Raw genomic sequence first — 15,282 nt, 5'->3', positions numbered from 1 at the left:
TTTCTTATGCGATCTCCTGCCCATTTTCCTGTTCTCTCTCTCCCTCTCTCCTTCCCACCTTTTTCTCCTTCCCTACCCCTTCTCTCTCTGATTAGGGCTGTCTCCCCTCCATAGCACTGGCAGCACTTTACTCCCCCAAATCAACACTCTGTAATTCAAAGCTTCCAGGATGTGGTCTTTTTTTTTTTTTAATCTCTAGTTGTGCAGTTTGTTCTCTCAGATTGATTTCTTGGGTGTCCAGGATGATTTGGTATTTATCTAGCTGTGTTTGAGGGACAAGGCAAGCTTAGGATCCCCCCAACTCCTCTACCTCTTAACCTCCCCTTCTACTTCTTCTTGAGTAGGTTTTTTATTTTTAAAGATTTTTTAGTTATTTGTCAGAGAGAGAGAGTACACACAAGCAGGCAGAGAGAGAGGAGGAAGCAGGCTCTCTGCTGAGCAAGGAGCCTGATGCGGGACTCAATCCTAGGACCTGAAGATCATGACCTGAGCCAAAGGCAGCTGCCCAACCAACTGAGCCACCCAGGCGTCCCTTCTTGAGTAGGTTTTGATGGTTTGTGTCTTTTACAGAATTTGTTCATTTTACCTAAGTTGTTGATTTATATATGTTAAAATTTTCATATACTAATTTATTATCCTTTTAATATCTAGAATTTGTACAGAGTCACTTCTCTCATTCCTGATATTGATAATTTGTGTCTTCTCTGTTTTTCCCTTATTTTTCTTTTCTTTCTTTTTTTAAGCTTTTATTTATTTATTAGAGCATGTATGAGAGTGAGAGAGAGAGAGAGAGAGAGATAGCAGGAGTAGGGGGAGAGGGAGAAGCAGACTCCTTAGTGAGCAGGGAGCCTCATGCAAAGTGGGTCTTGATCCCTAGACCCTGAGGTCTTGATTCCATGGGATCATGACCTGAGCTGAAGGCAGACACACAACCAACTGAGCCACCCAGGTGCCCCTGTTTTTCCCTTATTTTTCTATAACTTCTCAGAATTTAAAGGACTCAGAGCTGTGGTCTTTGTCTTGGCATGTGTAGTACACTCAAATTAGTTTCCTTGGGTTTTTAGAGTGTTGATAAATGAAGTCTTGACCCTTTGATGTTGAATAAAATATTGAGAGTGAGGAGAGAGACAGTTTCATGAGACACTCACAAAGGTCTATAACAATGTAAGAACTGTTGCTCTGACCTAAACAGACATACCAATCAATGGAACAGAATAGGGAGAGCCCAGAAAGAAACTCATGCATTTATGATCAATTAATTTATGACAAAAGAACCAGGGATATATGATGGGGAAAGGATAATATCTTCAGTAAATGGTTTTGGGAAAACTGGAGAGCCATGTGCAACAGAAATAAAACTGGACCCCTATCTTACAACATATATAAAAATCAACTCAAAATGGATTAAAGACTTGAATATAAGACCTTCAACTTGAGTATAAGTCCTAGAAGAAAATTAGGGGGTAAATGCCTTGACATGAGTCTTTGCAATGATTTTTTGGATTTGACACCAAAAGCAAAGACAACACAAGCAAAAATAAACAAGTATGACTGCATCAAACTAAAAGGCTTCTGCACAGCAAAGGAAACCATCAACAAAATGAATAAGCAACTATAGAATGAGAGAAAATATTTGCAAATCATATATCTAATAAGGGGTTAATAGACAAAATATATAAAGAACTCATACAACTGAGTAGCAAAAAAAAATCTGATTAAAAATTGGTCAGGTTGCCAGAGTGACTCAGTTAAAGCTAATGTCTTGATCTCAGGGTTATGAATTCAAGCCCCACATTGGGCTCCATGCTGGGCATGGAGCCTACTTTAAAAAAAAAAAAGCAGAGGAACTGAAGAGACACTCATCCAAAGAGGACATACAATTGGCTAGCAGATACATGAGAAGGTCCACAATGTCACTAATCATCAGCAAAATGCAAATGGGAACCACTATGAAACATCATCATCTGAGATGAAACATCATCTCAGATGTGTTAGGATGGCTGTAATCAACTGCAGACAAAGGACTGATATCCAAGATCTATAAAGAACTCCTCAAACTCAACACTCAAAAAACAGAAAATCATGTCAAAAAATGGGCAGAAGACATGAACAGACACTTCTCCAAAGAAGACATACAAATGGCTAACAGACACATGAAAAAATGTTCATCATCATTACTCACCAGGGAGATTCAAATAAAAACCACATTGAGATACCACCTTACACCAGTTAGAATGGCCAAAATTAACAAGACAACAAACAAGAAAATTTGGAGAGGAGAAATGGAGTGGAGAAAGAGGAACCCTGTTACACTGTTGGTGGGAATGCAAGTTGGTGCAGTCACTTTGGAAAACAGTGTGGAGATTTCTTAAGAAATTAAAAATAGAGCTACCCTATGACCCTGCAAATGCACTACTGGGTATTTATCCCAAAGATACAGATGCAGTGAAAAGAAGGGTCATCTGTACCCCAATGTTCACAGCAGCAAGGGACACAATCAACAAACTGTGATAAGAGCCAAGATGCCCTTCAACAGACGAATGGATAAAGAAGATATGGTGCATATATACAATGGAGTATTATGCCTCCATCAGAAAGGATGAATACCATGCTTAGCGAAATAAGTCAGTCAGAGAAAGACAATTATCATATGATCTCCCTGATATGAGGAAGTTGGGAGGCAACATGGGGGGGTTGGGGGTTAGGAAAGGAATAAATGAAACAAGATGGGATCAGGAGGGAGACAAACCATAAGAGACTCTTAATCTCACAAAACAAACAGAGGGTTGTTGGGGGGAAGGGGATAGGGTGAGGGTGGTTGGATTATAGACATTGGGGAAGGTATGTGCTATGGTGAGTGCTGTGAAGTGTGTAAACCTGGCAATTCACAGACCTGTACCCTTGGGGCTAATAATACATTATATGTTAATAAAAAATAAAAATTTAAAAAAGTAAGGATGAATACCCAACTTTTATATCAACATGGATGGGACTGGAGGAGATTATGCTAAGTAAAATAAGTCAAGCAGAGAAAGTCAATTATCATATGGTTTCACTTACTTGTAGAGCATAAAGAGTAACATGAGAAATGAGTTGGTGGAAATCGGAGGGGGAGATAAACCATGAGAGACTGTGGACTCTGAGAAACAAACTGAGAGTTTGGAAGGGAGGGGAGCTGGGGGATAGGTGAGCCTGGTGGTGAGTATTAAGGAGGGGACGTATTGCTTGGAGCACTGGGTATGGTGCATAAAAAATGAATCTTGGAACACTGAAAAAATAAAATAAAACAAATAAATAAATAGAAAAGAAAGACATTGTGTCAAAAAAAAAAAACCACCCAGATTGACAATCTCTATCTTAATTGGACTTCTAATTATTTTTTAATCGTTAAGTCCAACTATATGTAATGCAATTATATATATGGTTGAATTTGTGGTTTGTTTTCCATTTATTTTATTTATTTTCTCCTTTACAGCTTTGTTTTGATTATTCAAATGCTTATTTTCAGTATTCTTTTTATATTCTCTATTACTTTTTAGCTGTATCACTGGGGGGGTTGTTTATAAATTAGTACTGTAGAAATTGTACAACCACCCTGAAATTACCACAATCTGCCATGAATTAACATCATATCACTCTTTGTAGAATGAATAAAAATCTTAAAATATTATTTAAAAAAAAGAATGGCTGTCACCAAAAAGACAAGAGATAAAAAATGCTTGCGAGAAAAAGGAGCACTTGTTCCCTGCTGGTGGGCATGTAAATTGATGCAGCCACTATGGAAAACAGTATAGAGGTTCCTCAAAAAATTAAATATATAGCTACCATATAATCCAGTAGTCCTACTTCTGGGTATATAGCTGAAGGAAACAAAATCACTATATGTGAATGAATATATACAAATGAATAAAGAAGATGTGATATATATATATATATATATGTATATGTATATACACACACACACACATACATACATACAATGGAATGTTATTGAGGTGTAAAAAAGAAGGAAATCTTGCTTTTTGCAACAACATAGATAAATCTTGAGGGCATTATGTTGAGTGAAAAGAAAAACAGTGGAAGACAAATACTGTATTATCTCATTTATACGTGTAATCTAAAAAAAAATTCCGAAACTCACAGAAACAGAAAACAGATTGGTGGCTGTCAGTGGCAGGGGGTGAAGGGTGGAGGAAAGCAGGGAAAGGTGGTTAAAAGGTACCAACTTCTAGTTAGAAGATTAATAAGTTCTGGGGATCTAATATACAGCATAGTGACTATAATTAACAGTACTATATATTGTATATTTGAGAGCTGCTGAGAGAGTAGATTTAATTTAAAAGTTTTCATCACAAAAACAAATTGTAACTTTGAGGAGATGGATGTTAAACTTGGTAATCATTTTTCAATATATACATAAATCATTATGTTGTGCACCTTAAACTAATACAATGTTATATGTCCATTATATCTCAGTAAAACCAGAAGGGGGTTGGGGTGGCAGTTGCCGCTATCTCCAAATATACACCCAGACCTTGGTGCTTTATTTCTTGAGGATTATTTTTGATACTTCATATATAGATTGCTGGACCCTGCCCCTAGATATTCTGACGCATTAAGTCTGGAATGAGGACAGGAAATCTGTATTTTTACAGGCTTCCCAGTGATTCTGATGTAAGGCTAGGATTGAGAGCCACTGGAACAGATGACCTTTTAAAGTTAGTCATTAAGGGGACACCTGGGTGGCTCAGTGGGTTCAGGGTCTGCCTTCGGGTCAGGTTATGGAATCAAGTCCTGTGTTGTGCTCCTTGATCAGCAGGGAGCCTGCTTCTCCCTCTGCCTGCCACTTCCCCTGTTTGTGCTTGTGCTGCCTCTCTCTGACAAATAAATTAATAAAATATTTAATAAAAAAAAAGTCACTAAGAGGGCCCTGGACCAGGAACATTGGGTGGGCAAGTGCTGCCCTCTAGTGTCGCTGGCATCTTGCTACACTTAATGCATACTGCAATCTGCTGCATGAGCCCTGGTGGTCTTGCTGCCTGACACAGCTATTGGGTTTCCTGTCCAACTCCTGCAAATTTTAACTCTTAGGCATTAATAAAAAAACACTCATGTATAAAAAGGTTGCTGCTGAATAGCACACTGTGCTTCTCTATCCCCAGAACCTCAACACATCTTAGATGTTCAGCAATACTTTCTGATACTGAGACACAGCAGTCAGAGTCAACAACTCTGAACAGAGTCAATAACACAGAGTCAACAACTCTGAACAGTTTCCTGAAGAAATTCTACTATTACAGTAATTGTGGCACTGTGGCACAATCATGGAAGCAGATTCTAGCTTTGGCAAGTTTTCTGGAAACAAATGAATGTGAATTTATGGTTGTGTAGCCCTCCAGAGTCCATAGAGGCTTTTCAGGTACTTCATCTCCCTTGTTTGCTCTTCACGATAAGCTGTGAAGCAGGAAGGGCAAATGTGAAGATCCATGCCCACATCCTTGATGTGTTCATTACATGAATGTGCCTTTGTTTGGGAAGACTCTGATCCCACCGTCCTAACTACTCAAGCACCCTTCATCAATGAGTACCAGATCAATAAACAAACCTGTACTAAAGGCCTACTCTGCAAAAAACACATAAGATTGTCTACCTCCTGAGTTTGGAGACAGGAACAAGGGTGAGTGAGTTGCTGCAGAGGGGTTTGCAGCAGATGGTTTTAATGGCTTAGTAGTGGGCTATCTGTAAGGTAAATAGTGCACTGGTTGGAGCAGGTGCAAGGTTTGCACAATCTGGTGGTTTTGTCATGGGCAGGAGGTTAGGAGGAGACTGAGAATGGTTTCAGCAGTGAAAAGGCAGCAGGAGCTGCAGGAAGCAGAGCTGGTTGGGTAGGAAATACAAAATTCTGTTCACCTTCTCTTCATCCCATTGGTGAGAGAGGGAGTGTCCTAGGGTTCTGGAGGTGGCTGAACTCATGACACCTGACACTGGACCTCTGAGACTGACAACAATTTATTAATCATATATATTCACAACTCAGGGTAAGAAGACACCAGTCACCATGCAGGGCCACGTTAGGTCATGCTAATGAAGACAGAACTGTTGAAGTAGCCTAGAAGGCAGAAGCAGCTGCAGGAAGCAGGAGCAGTTTGGGTAGAAATAATAAAAGTTGAAGACTGAAGCTACATTGTAGGTATCTTGACCTGCTACTAAAAAGGTGATGCAAGCTCTTTGTTAACTTGACATTCAGTGCTCTTTGGTTGAAAAAGTCTTCTCATTTAAAGATGTTAAAATAGCTCAAATTCATCCCATCATCAGGGTGAGACTCTTCTTAAATTATTTTAAATGTAAGGATGCTTTTGTTTGTGTTTTGTCCTATATAAAAAAGGACACTTAAGAAAAACATTCACTGATCCATTTTTTATTAAATCATTTTCAGAGTATTCTTCCCCATAGCTAATAAAGAAAATCCTTCATACTAATGATTGGTAGGGATTTTTTGCCTTTTATTTCTGAAATTGTGGTGTATATACTTAACATAAAATTTACTGTTTTAACTATTTTTAAGGTATAGTTCAGTGTCATTTAATACATTTACAGTGTTGTGCAGTCATCTCCACTATCCATTTTCAGAACTCTTTCAACATCCCAAATAGAAACTCTGTACCCACTGAATAATAACTCCTTAATCCCTTCCTCCTCAAATTCTAATAAGATTGAGTCTTGATTCACGTGAATTAGTTTTATCTTTGTAACTAGGTTCGTTAAGTGTCTTGAGAGAGGGCGGGTAACAACACAAATGTGTTTGTGCTGTTGATACTGCCTAGCTTAAGGATGAACTCAGATTGAATGCTCACCACACCTATCTGGTGTTAGATTGGATGTTGGGGGAAGGACCAAGTAGCACTTTCAGAGATTTTCGGCCTAAGAATTTTGGGGATATGAGACCTCTCTTATCAGGGCAAGAACTTAAGGAATTTCTGGAGTCCTAGGGTGTTGGAGGCATCTCACAATGTCGACAGGGGCCATGAAGTTAACATTAATATGTGAATCTGTGGACATAGAGTGGTGGGTAACTGTGGTTGGACAGGAAAAAGCTAGCCCTGCCTAAAGGTATTCAAATTCAGACTTCATAAAACATGTAGCCAAACATTCCAAACATGTTGGATTGAACCAAAGAACCACAAGTTTGTATTCCTTAATCAAAAATGTTGCCAGTGACTCATCTCCAGAATAGGCAGGATGCTAAAAGATCTGTAGAGCTATTCTGGAAAATCAAGCTCCAGAAGAGAGCCTCATTTATGTGCCTCATGGAAGGCAGTATTTACAGTCTTTTCCCACCCATCCCAAGCTTGACCATAGACTGGGAGGAATCCTTTAATTCTAGAAAGTTATTTTAAGAGACAAGAGCTATATCATTTCCTTGACATATCAGACATGATCTTCTTCTTGAACCTCTTTTTTAAATATTTTTTTTATTTTTTTATAAACATATAATGTATTATTAGCCCCAGGGGTACAGGTCTGTGAATCGCCAGGTTTACACACTTCACAGCACTCACCATAGCACATACCCTCCCCAATGTCCATAACCCCACTCTTCTTGAACCTCTTAATACTGACCACCAATTGCTTGTAACATCAAAATCCTCAGTTTCTTTTTTTTAAAGATTTTTATTTATTTATTTGAGAGAGAGAATGAGAGAGAGAGAGAGCATGAGAAGAGGGAGGGTCAGAGGGAGAAGCAGACTCCCTGCCAAGCAGGGAGCCTGATTCAGGACTCGATCCCAGGACTCCAGGATCATGACCTAAGCTGAAAGCAGTTGTTTAACCAACTGAGCCACCCAGGTACCCCAAATCCTCATTTTCTAATAGTTAACAAGACAATGCATATCCTAGCCTCTTGTGTGTTTTTTAGTTATCTTCCCAGTATAGGTGATGTAGTTCATGGGGTTCCTCTGACCTAGCCACTCTCTCTCTCTTATAGGGCATGCTGTGTACATGAAGACTAACTTATATAAGGATAGATGCCAGACTGTTATCTTAAGAAGAGACCTAAGCCATCGGGGTATAGGGAATAAATGAAATGATATATGCTGCCTGTGACCTTGGCACCTCTAGGGCCCAAGCTCTGCAACTCATACAGGCAACCAGATACTTCATCTGAACACTGCATCACATGAGCTTCTCCCAGACAAATAAAGGTCTGTGATGCTCTGCACGCCTTTTGAAATAGGAGAGCTTTGTGATGTAGTCTAGTGATCTGGTTCCATCTTCTGTGAGGTAGAGATGACAAGGTCTAGAATTTGGAGGCATTAGGTTCCAAGTCCCTGAAAGCATAGGAAGAGAGATGGCTAGTGAGGATTAGATTATGTTGACCCCTACCTTTCTTCTGTGGGATGTTGGATATCCCTTATACACTTATGGCTCCATCATTATTATTGCATTAATTATTTGGCAAGTGAAAAAGAGCCACCAAGAATTAAGGTTGGGACCTAACAGGAGCTGTTGCCGGGTAGGGAAACACAATGACCATAACTAAACTGATTAAGCTTCAAACACGATTTTATCCTCTTACTTTCTCCTGTTACCCTGACCCCTACATTTTTATGGGGGTTTCCTCATGGATCCCTTAATAGATCCAAATTTGGGTTGATTCTTCTGGTTGGGAGACATTCAATACCTTGGGTAGCTAAAATTCTTTGGCTGCTAGACCTCTTATCCTTTAATCTGTTCATATTTTCTCCTGTCTCATTCTGATATCCTCACAGAATTTGTTCAGGGAGTAGGGGTAGAGGTATATAGTATAGTAGAGCCTTAAAATGAATGAGTAGTAAGAGAAGGGAAATGATGGGTGAAAAAGATAGAGTAGGGAAAAGAATGGTAGGAGAGTATATAAAATTGGAATATAGAAAAAGTTTGGGAAATTTTACAGATTTTGTCTCATTTAGAGACAAAAAGTAAAAGGTACCCCAGCTTAATACTCTTAACTTTCTTGTTTTCAAGCGTCACCGGAGAGTCAAACAAAGGGCTAAAGATAGAACATCAAGAGGTAAAGTCCTAGTTTCTCCTTGGACTCCCCTCGCTATGGGCAAGATTCCCTGATTCCTGTACTCTATGACCCCTGGAACAAGTAGCCAGGTGCTCTAACCACTGAAGGCTCCTATTGCCTCAGCTGACAAATTCTCCCAGAAGACTTTCTTGGGTGGGAAATCAGAGCCTAGGTGTGTCCCAAAATTCTCTACCTTACACCTGCCCCTGGGAATGAAGAATGAGGAAGTAGGACAGAAGCCTTTTTTTTTTTTTTTAATAGTTTTACCACCCTGTGGAAGTCACTTCATGTCTCAGTTCATGATCCAGGAAACGGGCATCTCATGATCCTGCCTCACTCACAGTGTGGTTGTGATGATCAAATGAAATTGGGTCCAGGACAGCATGTTGCAATGGGTTAAGTTGTACACAGACATGCCTTAGAGCATTGACTCTTGGGGTTTTCAACCTCCTTTTACTCAAGGCCTTCAGCTTCCTATAGGATATCCCTGCATCCTCTCATTTCTTGTAACACTGTTGTGTTTTTTCAGCTAGGAGACATTCCCGAGAAGAAGCTGAGAAGCCGTGGGAGCTGCTCTCTATCATGAAAAGGTGATCACTTCTTCTTTGTGGTCTCCAAACTCTCAGCCTGGCCTGTGATGATTTCTCTGCTTGGCCTGGGGCAGGGAGGAGAAGAGGGATAATGTCTGGGAGGGAATCAGACACAGTGGATGGTGAAGACTGGTTGAGAGGGTTGCCAGGGCAGAGGGGGATCAGGTGTCTCAGGGAGGAGGAGTCTCCCAGTTCTGCTCTGGGCTAGGTTCACAGTGGTCCTGAAATTCAGGATTTCACTACTATGTAATTCACTGAAGATGCTACATGAGTTTGCACTCAGCCACAGACAAGTTATCCAGTCAAGAGAACAGATAAATGCATGCACAAATAAATGACCAGGCCATATTCCCTTTACAGTTACAGCTATTCAAGGGCAGACCCCTGGAGCCTGCTGATATTACCTCCATGGTTTTGTCTTCAGGGAGGCCAGTTCCTGGGATAGCCCTCAGAAAGGAGCCTGTCATCCTCTTAAAAGCTCTAGGAATGGGATTAGCTCTCAAGAGATGCTATGTATAGGAGGTAGGACACTCCATAATCCCCAGAATGCAGAGTTCCCACAAAGACCTCATTTTCCACAGCTTAGGAATATGAATGCCAGGCTATGGCCTTCTTAATCCCAGATGAGTCTGACTCCCCATTCTCCCTGGTAATGCTCCTGGTGATGCCCCATCAGCTAACCATTGGCTCCCCGCTTCTGCCTTGTTCCTTTTTCCTGGTTCAGCTTCTCAACATAGATCAACAGAGAATGTACCCCACCTCCTAGTCTCTCATGGCCCTGCATTCCCATGGATTGTCTGAGACCTTGCCCAACAAGCTCCAGACCCTCAGCCCAGCCCAGCCCAGCATAACTTGACAATGGCATTTTCCTAGGAGGAAAAGGGGGTGGATAAACACCCTGGGGGTATAGGCCCCAAGGCTCCCAGGACTAGGGGAGGGTGGACCAAATCTCCAGGCCACACATATTCAAAGAGGCAGGTGTTGGGGTGCCTGGGTGGCTCAGACGGTTAAGCATCCCACTCTTGATGTCAGCTTGGGTCTTAATCTCAGGGTTCTGAGTTCAAGCCCTGCTCTGGGCTCCATGCTAGGTATGGAGTCTATTTAAAAAAGCAAACCAAGCCAAACAAACAAAGAGGCAGGTGTTACTCCATCAGTAACTGTTGTCATCTTCCCTTCCCAGCCAGGGCTGGCTTCCTCAGGAGGGAAGTGTGAGGCGGCTCCTGTGTGCAGATCCTTCCTGCCCCATCTGCAATGCTGTGGCTCTAGAGATTCAGCAGTTGCTGGCGGGTGAGAACACCCTGATCTCTCCCCCTTCATCGGGGCCATCGCAGGGCTCCTCTTGCCTAGAGATTTTGTCCATGTCTAGTCTCTCTTTGGAGCAGAGTCAGGGTTCCCTGCACTCCAAAGATCTTTCACTTCCATCTGTAACCCCCATAAAGTTACAATTAATGGATCAGAAATCCTTAACACAGTCAGCTGTCCAGTCAACCAGTGTCAGCCTCCGAGATCACCAGGCTGAACTCCTTCAGCGAAGGAAGGGATTTCAAGTGCCAGATGTGTCCAGGGATGCAGGAGCTCGGTCTTCTTCAAGTGAGGAGCCTAGGATTCCTGTGAATCAGCAGGACAAGAGGAAGAGCCACTCTGAATGTGTGCTGGAAAAACAAGGTCAGCTGCCCTTGAATATCTGATTGTCTTTCTGTCTCTGAATTCAGAACTCATGAACCTGAAACACCCCATTGCCTTGAATATGCCTATTTCCCCAATCCTTAAGTACATGTATATAAATGCATGCATTTCTGTACCTGAGGGCTTCCAAGATCTTTGGAAGAGTTCCTCTGACAGCTTATAACACATAGCCTCAGATACTTTCCAAGCCTGGGAGGAAAAAAAAACTATCATTTCTTTCATCATAATGCTACCTCTAAAGCTGCTGTTGAATATATGGGGTATCTTCCTGATCCTGGGTTCATGAGAGTTGAGCCATTCCACCCAAACTTTCTGGTTTATAGAAGGATCCACTATGAATCCAGAGCAAATACCATTGCAAGCAAACCCCAAACTCCATAGCTCTGGCTCTACCCTCTACTACATTTCAGTTTCTAAGTTGTCTCTATCCATTGCCTGGAGGACCAACTGAGGCCTCAGTGTGCTATCTGCAGCAGAAACATAGCTACCTTTCTGTGGTTCCTCTTTTCTGCACAATGAGTCCTCAGTCTCCCCATAAAGATCTCTCCACAAAAGGGGAGCCCAGTCCCCTTATTCTTCAAGAATTTCTTCATAATCTCTGTACTGTCTAAAATTCCCTTCACCTAAGTTAGCCCCACCTTCTTTCCACATTCCCAAATTTGGGCTTCTCCATCTGACTAACAACAAACCCATTTCAATATCCCATTTCCTCCTCTGGCCAAGTGTGAAGACTTTGAGCAGCACCAGCTGCAAAGGCAGCTACATCTTCAGTGGGGCTTGCCAGCTGTTGCCCAGAAATCTCTGTAGGTGCAGAGAACCATACAAAATAAGCCCTGAGACATGTTTCCCCCTGTCCCCAGGGGCCTACCTGTTAGGAGAAACCCCTTTCAGTCTGCAAGAGGGAGGTGGTGTTTCCCGGGAACATGCCCAGAGCTGCTTGAGTTCTACTTTCAGAAGTTGTTGATTTAGCAAGTTGATTCACTATTGCAAGGGCCTGCTCCAGAAGATCCAGCAGTCCAAACAGTTGCTCCTATCTCCTCCTGACCAGCAGCCCCTGCCCCAGAGCAGCACACTGACCAGTGTGAGTGTCCCCTAGCTTGCAGACCTAGAGGCCAGTGGAGATAGTTGTTTTGATCCATTGTGGCAGCAGGGCCAGTCCAAAGTTGCTTGCCCAGGCTAAGGCACTGTTGCAGAGGTACGGTGACTATAGGTGTGGGGAAAACTGCTGGGGCCTTATTACTGTTTACATTTGCAGCTGTTGGGACTAGAAATCATTGGGCCTGCAGCATTCCAAGGGCCCTGACAATAGCTTGGTTCCCTTGTGCCCAGAAAGAGAGTCTCTAGATGTAGTGGTAGCTGTCAGCCCCTACATGGATCAGGAAGCCACATCCTCAACAGTGATAGGCCTTGACCAGCAGCAACAAGCCCCACTTGATGCTGTCACTGATCATTCTGGTCATCACCTGCCTGGGTATCTTCCCACGGGGCCACTGAGAAACTGGAGACAAGTTTTGGCCTTACTGTCAGGGCTTCCAGCTTTTTATTATGTGGCTTTCTCCAGGGCCATGACCACAGCAATCACTGGCCAATCTGCATTCACAGAGATGTGCCTGGGGCTTTTGAGGGCCCAGTGTAACCTATGGCTCAATATCATCTAAACATCAATGCATAAGTCCTGGGCCAGGTTTTCAAGATGCCAGTGAGACTTGTTCTGACAATATATAAGCATTCCAGGTTGAAGTATAGGTGAACGGAGATGGTGCCTCTAGAGAGCCAGACATATTGCTGGCCCCTGTTCACTCAAGATATCCATCTTGACCAAACTAAATTTTAATCTGAAAAATTCCTGTAGATATATTTGTGAAATCTTATAAAGAAAAAGGAGTCCAGGAACAAATTGTGGCTGTCCCAAGGAATATCTTTTCCTAGAAGTCCTTTCAGAGTCTAAACAAGCAAGGAAAAACATTGCTCCAGGATCTCCCCATCCCACCAGGCATCATCCCATGTACTCTAGAATGCTCTGCCTTAAAGAATAGCTTGCAGATAAACTAAGGCAGTGCAGGAGAACCAAAAGCAAGCTAGTCCCACTGGGCTTCCAAGATCTCACAACCCACTGGGGACACAACAGGAGCCCAGATGCTTTGTATTCACCTGGAGGCCATGTGAACAAGCTCAGCCTGGAGGAGCCCTGGAACACTTATCCCTGCAAAGGTGAGCACAACTCCCTACCCCAGCAGAGAAAACAAAGGATCCAGGAAGACTTAAAGCAACAGAGAATCACAGACAAGGGGGTTCAGTTTTGAAGCTCTCCCTAGCCAGAGAGAACACCTACTCTGCTGAGGCCAGGAGGGACACTTATAAATAGAACTCTTAGTGCCCCTGACTTCCCAAATGTATCTCTAGGATCTTTCTCAGGTAGGATTTTAGTTAGGTCAAGATGGTTTCCTTGAGTGAGTTGGAACTAGTAAGGATCTGACTAGATCTGCAGAGCCACTATTTCTATCCTCTCAGCTGACTGATCCCTGTCAGCACCTTCACAAGTTTCTCCTTCACTTTGAGTTCCTAGAGTATCCCCTAAGATTCCTTGGGTCAAAAGACCAGATGAGAATGGTCTGTAAGGCTGTTAAAACAAGCTGAATGACCTCATCCAAATAAGGATTCCTCAGAATGCCAAAACTAGAGTCCCAGAGCTTAATGGGCCAGACCTTACATGGCCAATTTACTGGGTAATTATTTGCTGGACCAAACTGTAAGTCCAGCATTTACAGTGACCACATTTTTTGAGATCCAAACTTTGCAGGGCCAAAATTTATAGGGCCACACTTTCTAGGGTCAAAAGCTACAGGGTCTAGTAAAAGCAGCCCATATTCACAAGATCCCATTCTTCCAGAACCTGCAGAAGCTGGCTTGGGAAATAAGGTGAAGCACTTTCCACACTGGATTAATCCTGAGATGAAAGGTCAAGGGCATAAAGAATCCATTCTCCTCTCTAAGGATGAAACAGTGCCCAAACCCATGACAAAAATGGTTGAGAAGACTCCACCCCCGACCGGACACCCTGTGAGAGGAGCCAAGTTGGAGAAGAAAACAGAGGAGGAGGGCATGACCTTCTTTGATGCCCCCCAGTCTCTGGACAATGAACTCAAGGAACAATCCCTTCAGCCCAGACACTCCTGGTTCCTATGCCTTTCCCGAGATGGCTCCAAGCATTGTCCTCAGCTGACTTGTGCCACTCAACTAGAAAATCCATCCCACCTCTCAGTTCTCACCTCAGCAGAAGGCACTGGTCTACACAAAGAGAATACCCAGTCCGGGAAAAAGGAGTTCATAGGTTCCAAGTCCTCTGCATGCCCATGAAAAAGGCTGTCATCATTTTTGTTAATGTGCAGGTGAGGCAGGACCCTCTCCAAATATACTCTATACCTCTAAGCAAAGAACCATCTGTTTCTGCTTCCTTATTTCTAAGGTTGTATGTGATATATAGAGTAAAGAAGGTATATAATACTTAACATACAGAATAGGAGCTTAAATACATATTTCAAATAGATCAGCATTTTCCATACAACTTTTTCAGTCCCAATCTGAATTATGGATTGGGGGACTTGAGAAAAGAAGGAAGACCCTTGTCCAAGGTGCATGGAAGGTGCACCAGGCTTGATTTCTATCATGTCTTCCTGTGGCATCTATGGGCCCTAGAGGAGCAATGTGGACATGAGAATAGTATAAGAAGTAGCAGCCAGGAATCTAGTGCATTTTTGGCCCATAGGCACAATTCACCAATAACTTCTTTATATGCCCAGAGTCTGAAGGGAGGTTTTTTACAGGAGTGTCACAATGCTCATCCTTGATAAACACAAAAGCATACAGGTAATGTGACGTGTGTCAGAAGCAGATGATATAATCTCCCCTCTCTGAATGCTGTTATTACTGATTAGATCTTTAAAAGGACTAATCATC

At 42.4% G+C, this 15,282-nt stretch overlaps 1 protein-coding gene across 1 annotated transcript; it reads left to right on the top strand.

The window, feature by feature from the left end:
* Positions 1–8,232: 8,232 nt before the first annotated feature.
* FAM205C (family with sequence similarity 205 member C) lies at positions 8,233–14,781 on the top strand. The gene is made up of 5 exons (XM_032860447.1): positions 8,233–8,512; positions 9,004–9,049; positions 9,579–9,639; positions 10,820–11,304; positions 14,216–14,781. The coding sequence occupies exons 1-5, from the start codon at positions 8,369–8,371 to the stop codon at positions 14,680–14,682; spliced, it is 1,203 nt and encodes a 400-aa protein (XP_032716338.1). The 5' UTR covers positions 8,233–8,368; the 3' UTR covers positions 14,683–14,781.
* Positions 14,782–15,282: the final 501 nt, after the last annotated feature.

The sequence above is a fragment of the Lontra canadensis genome, unplaced genomic scaffold (assembly GCF_010015895.1).
Source record: "Lontra canadensis isolate GAN:19392208 unplaced genomic scaffold, GSC_riverotter_1.0 scaffold19, whole genome shotgun sequence".
NCBI lineage: Eukaryota > Metazoa > Chordata > Mammalia > Carnivora > Mustelidae > Lontra > Lontra canadensis.
Note: the sequence above shows the minus strand (reverse complement) of the source record. Positions and strands in the feature narration are given on the sequence as shown.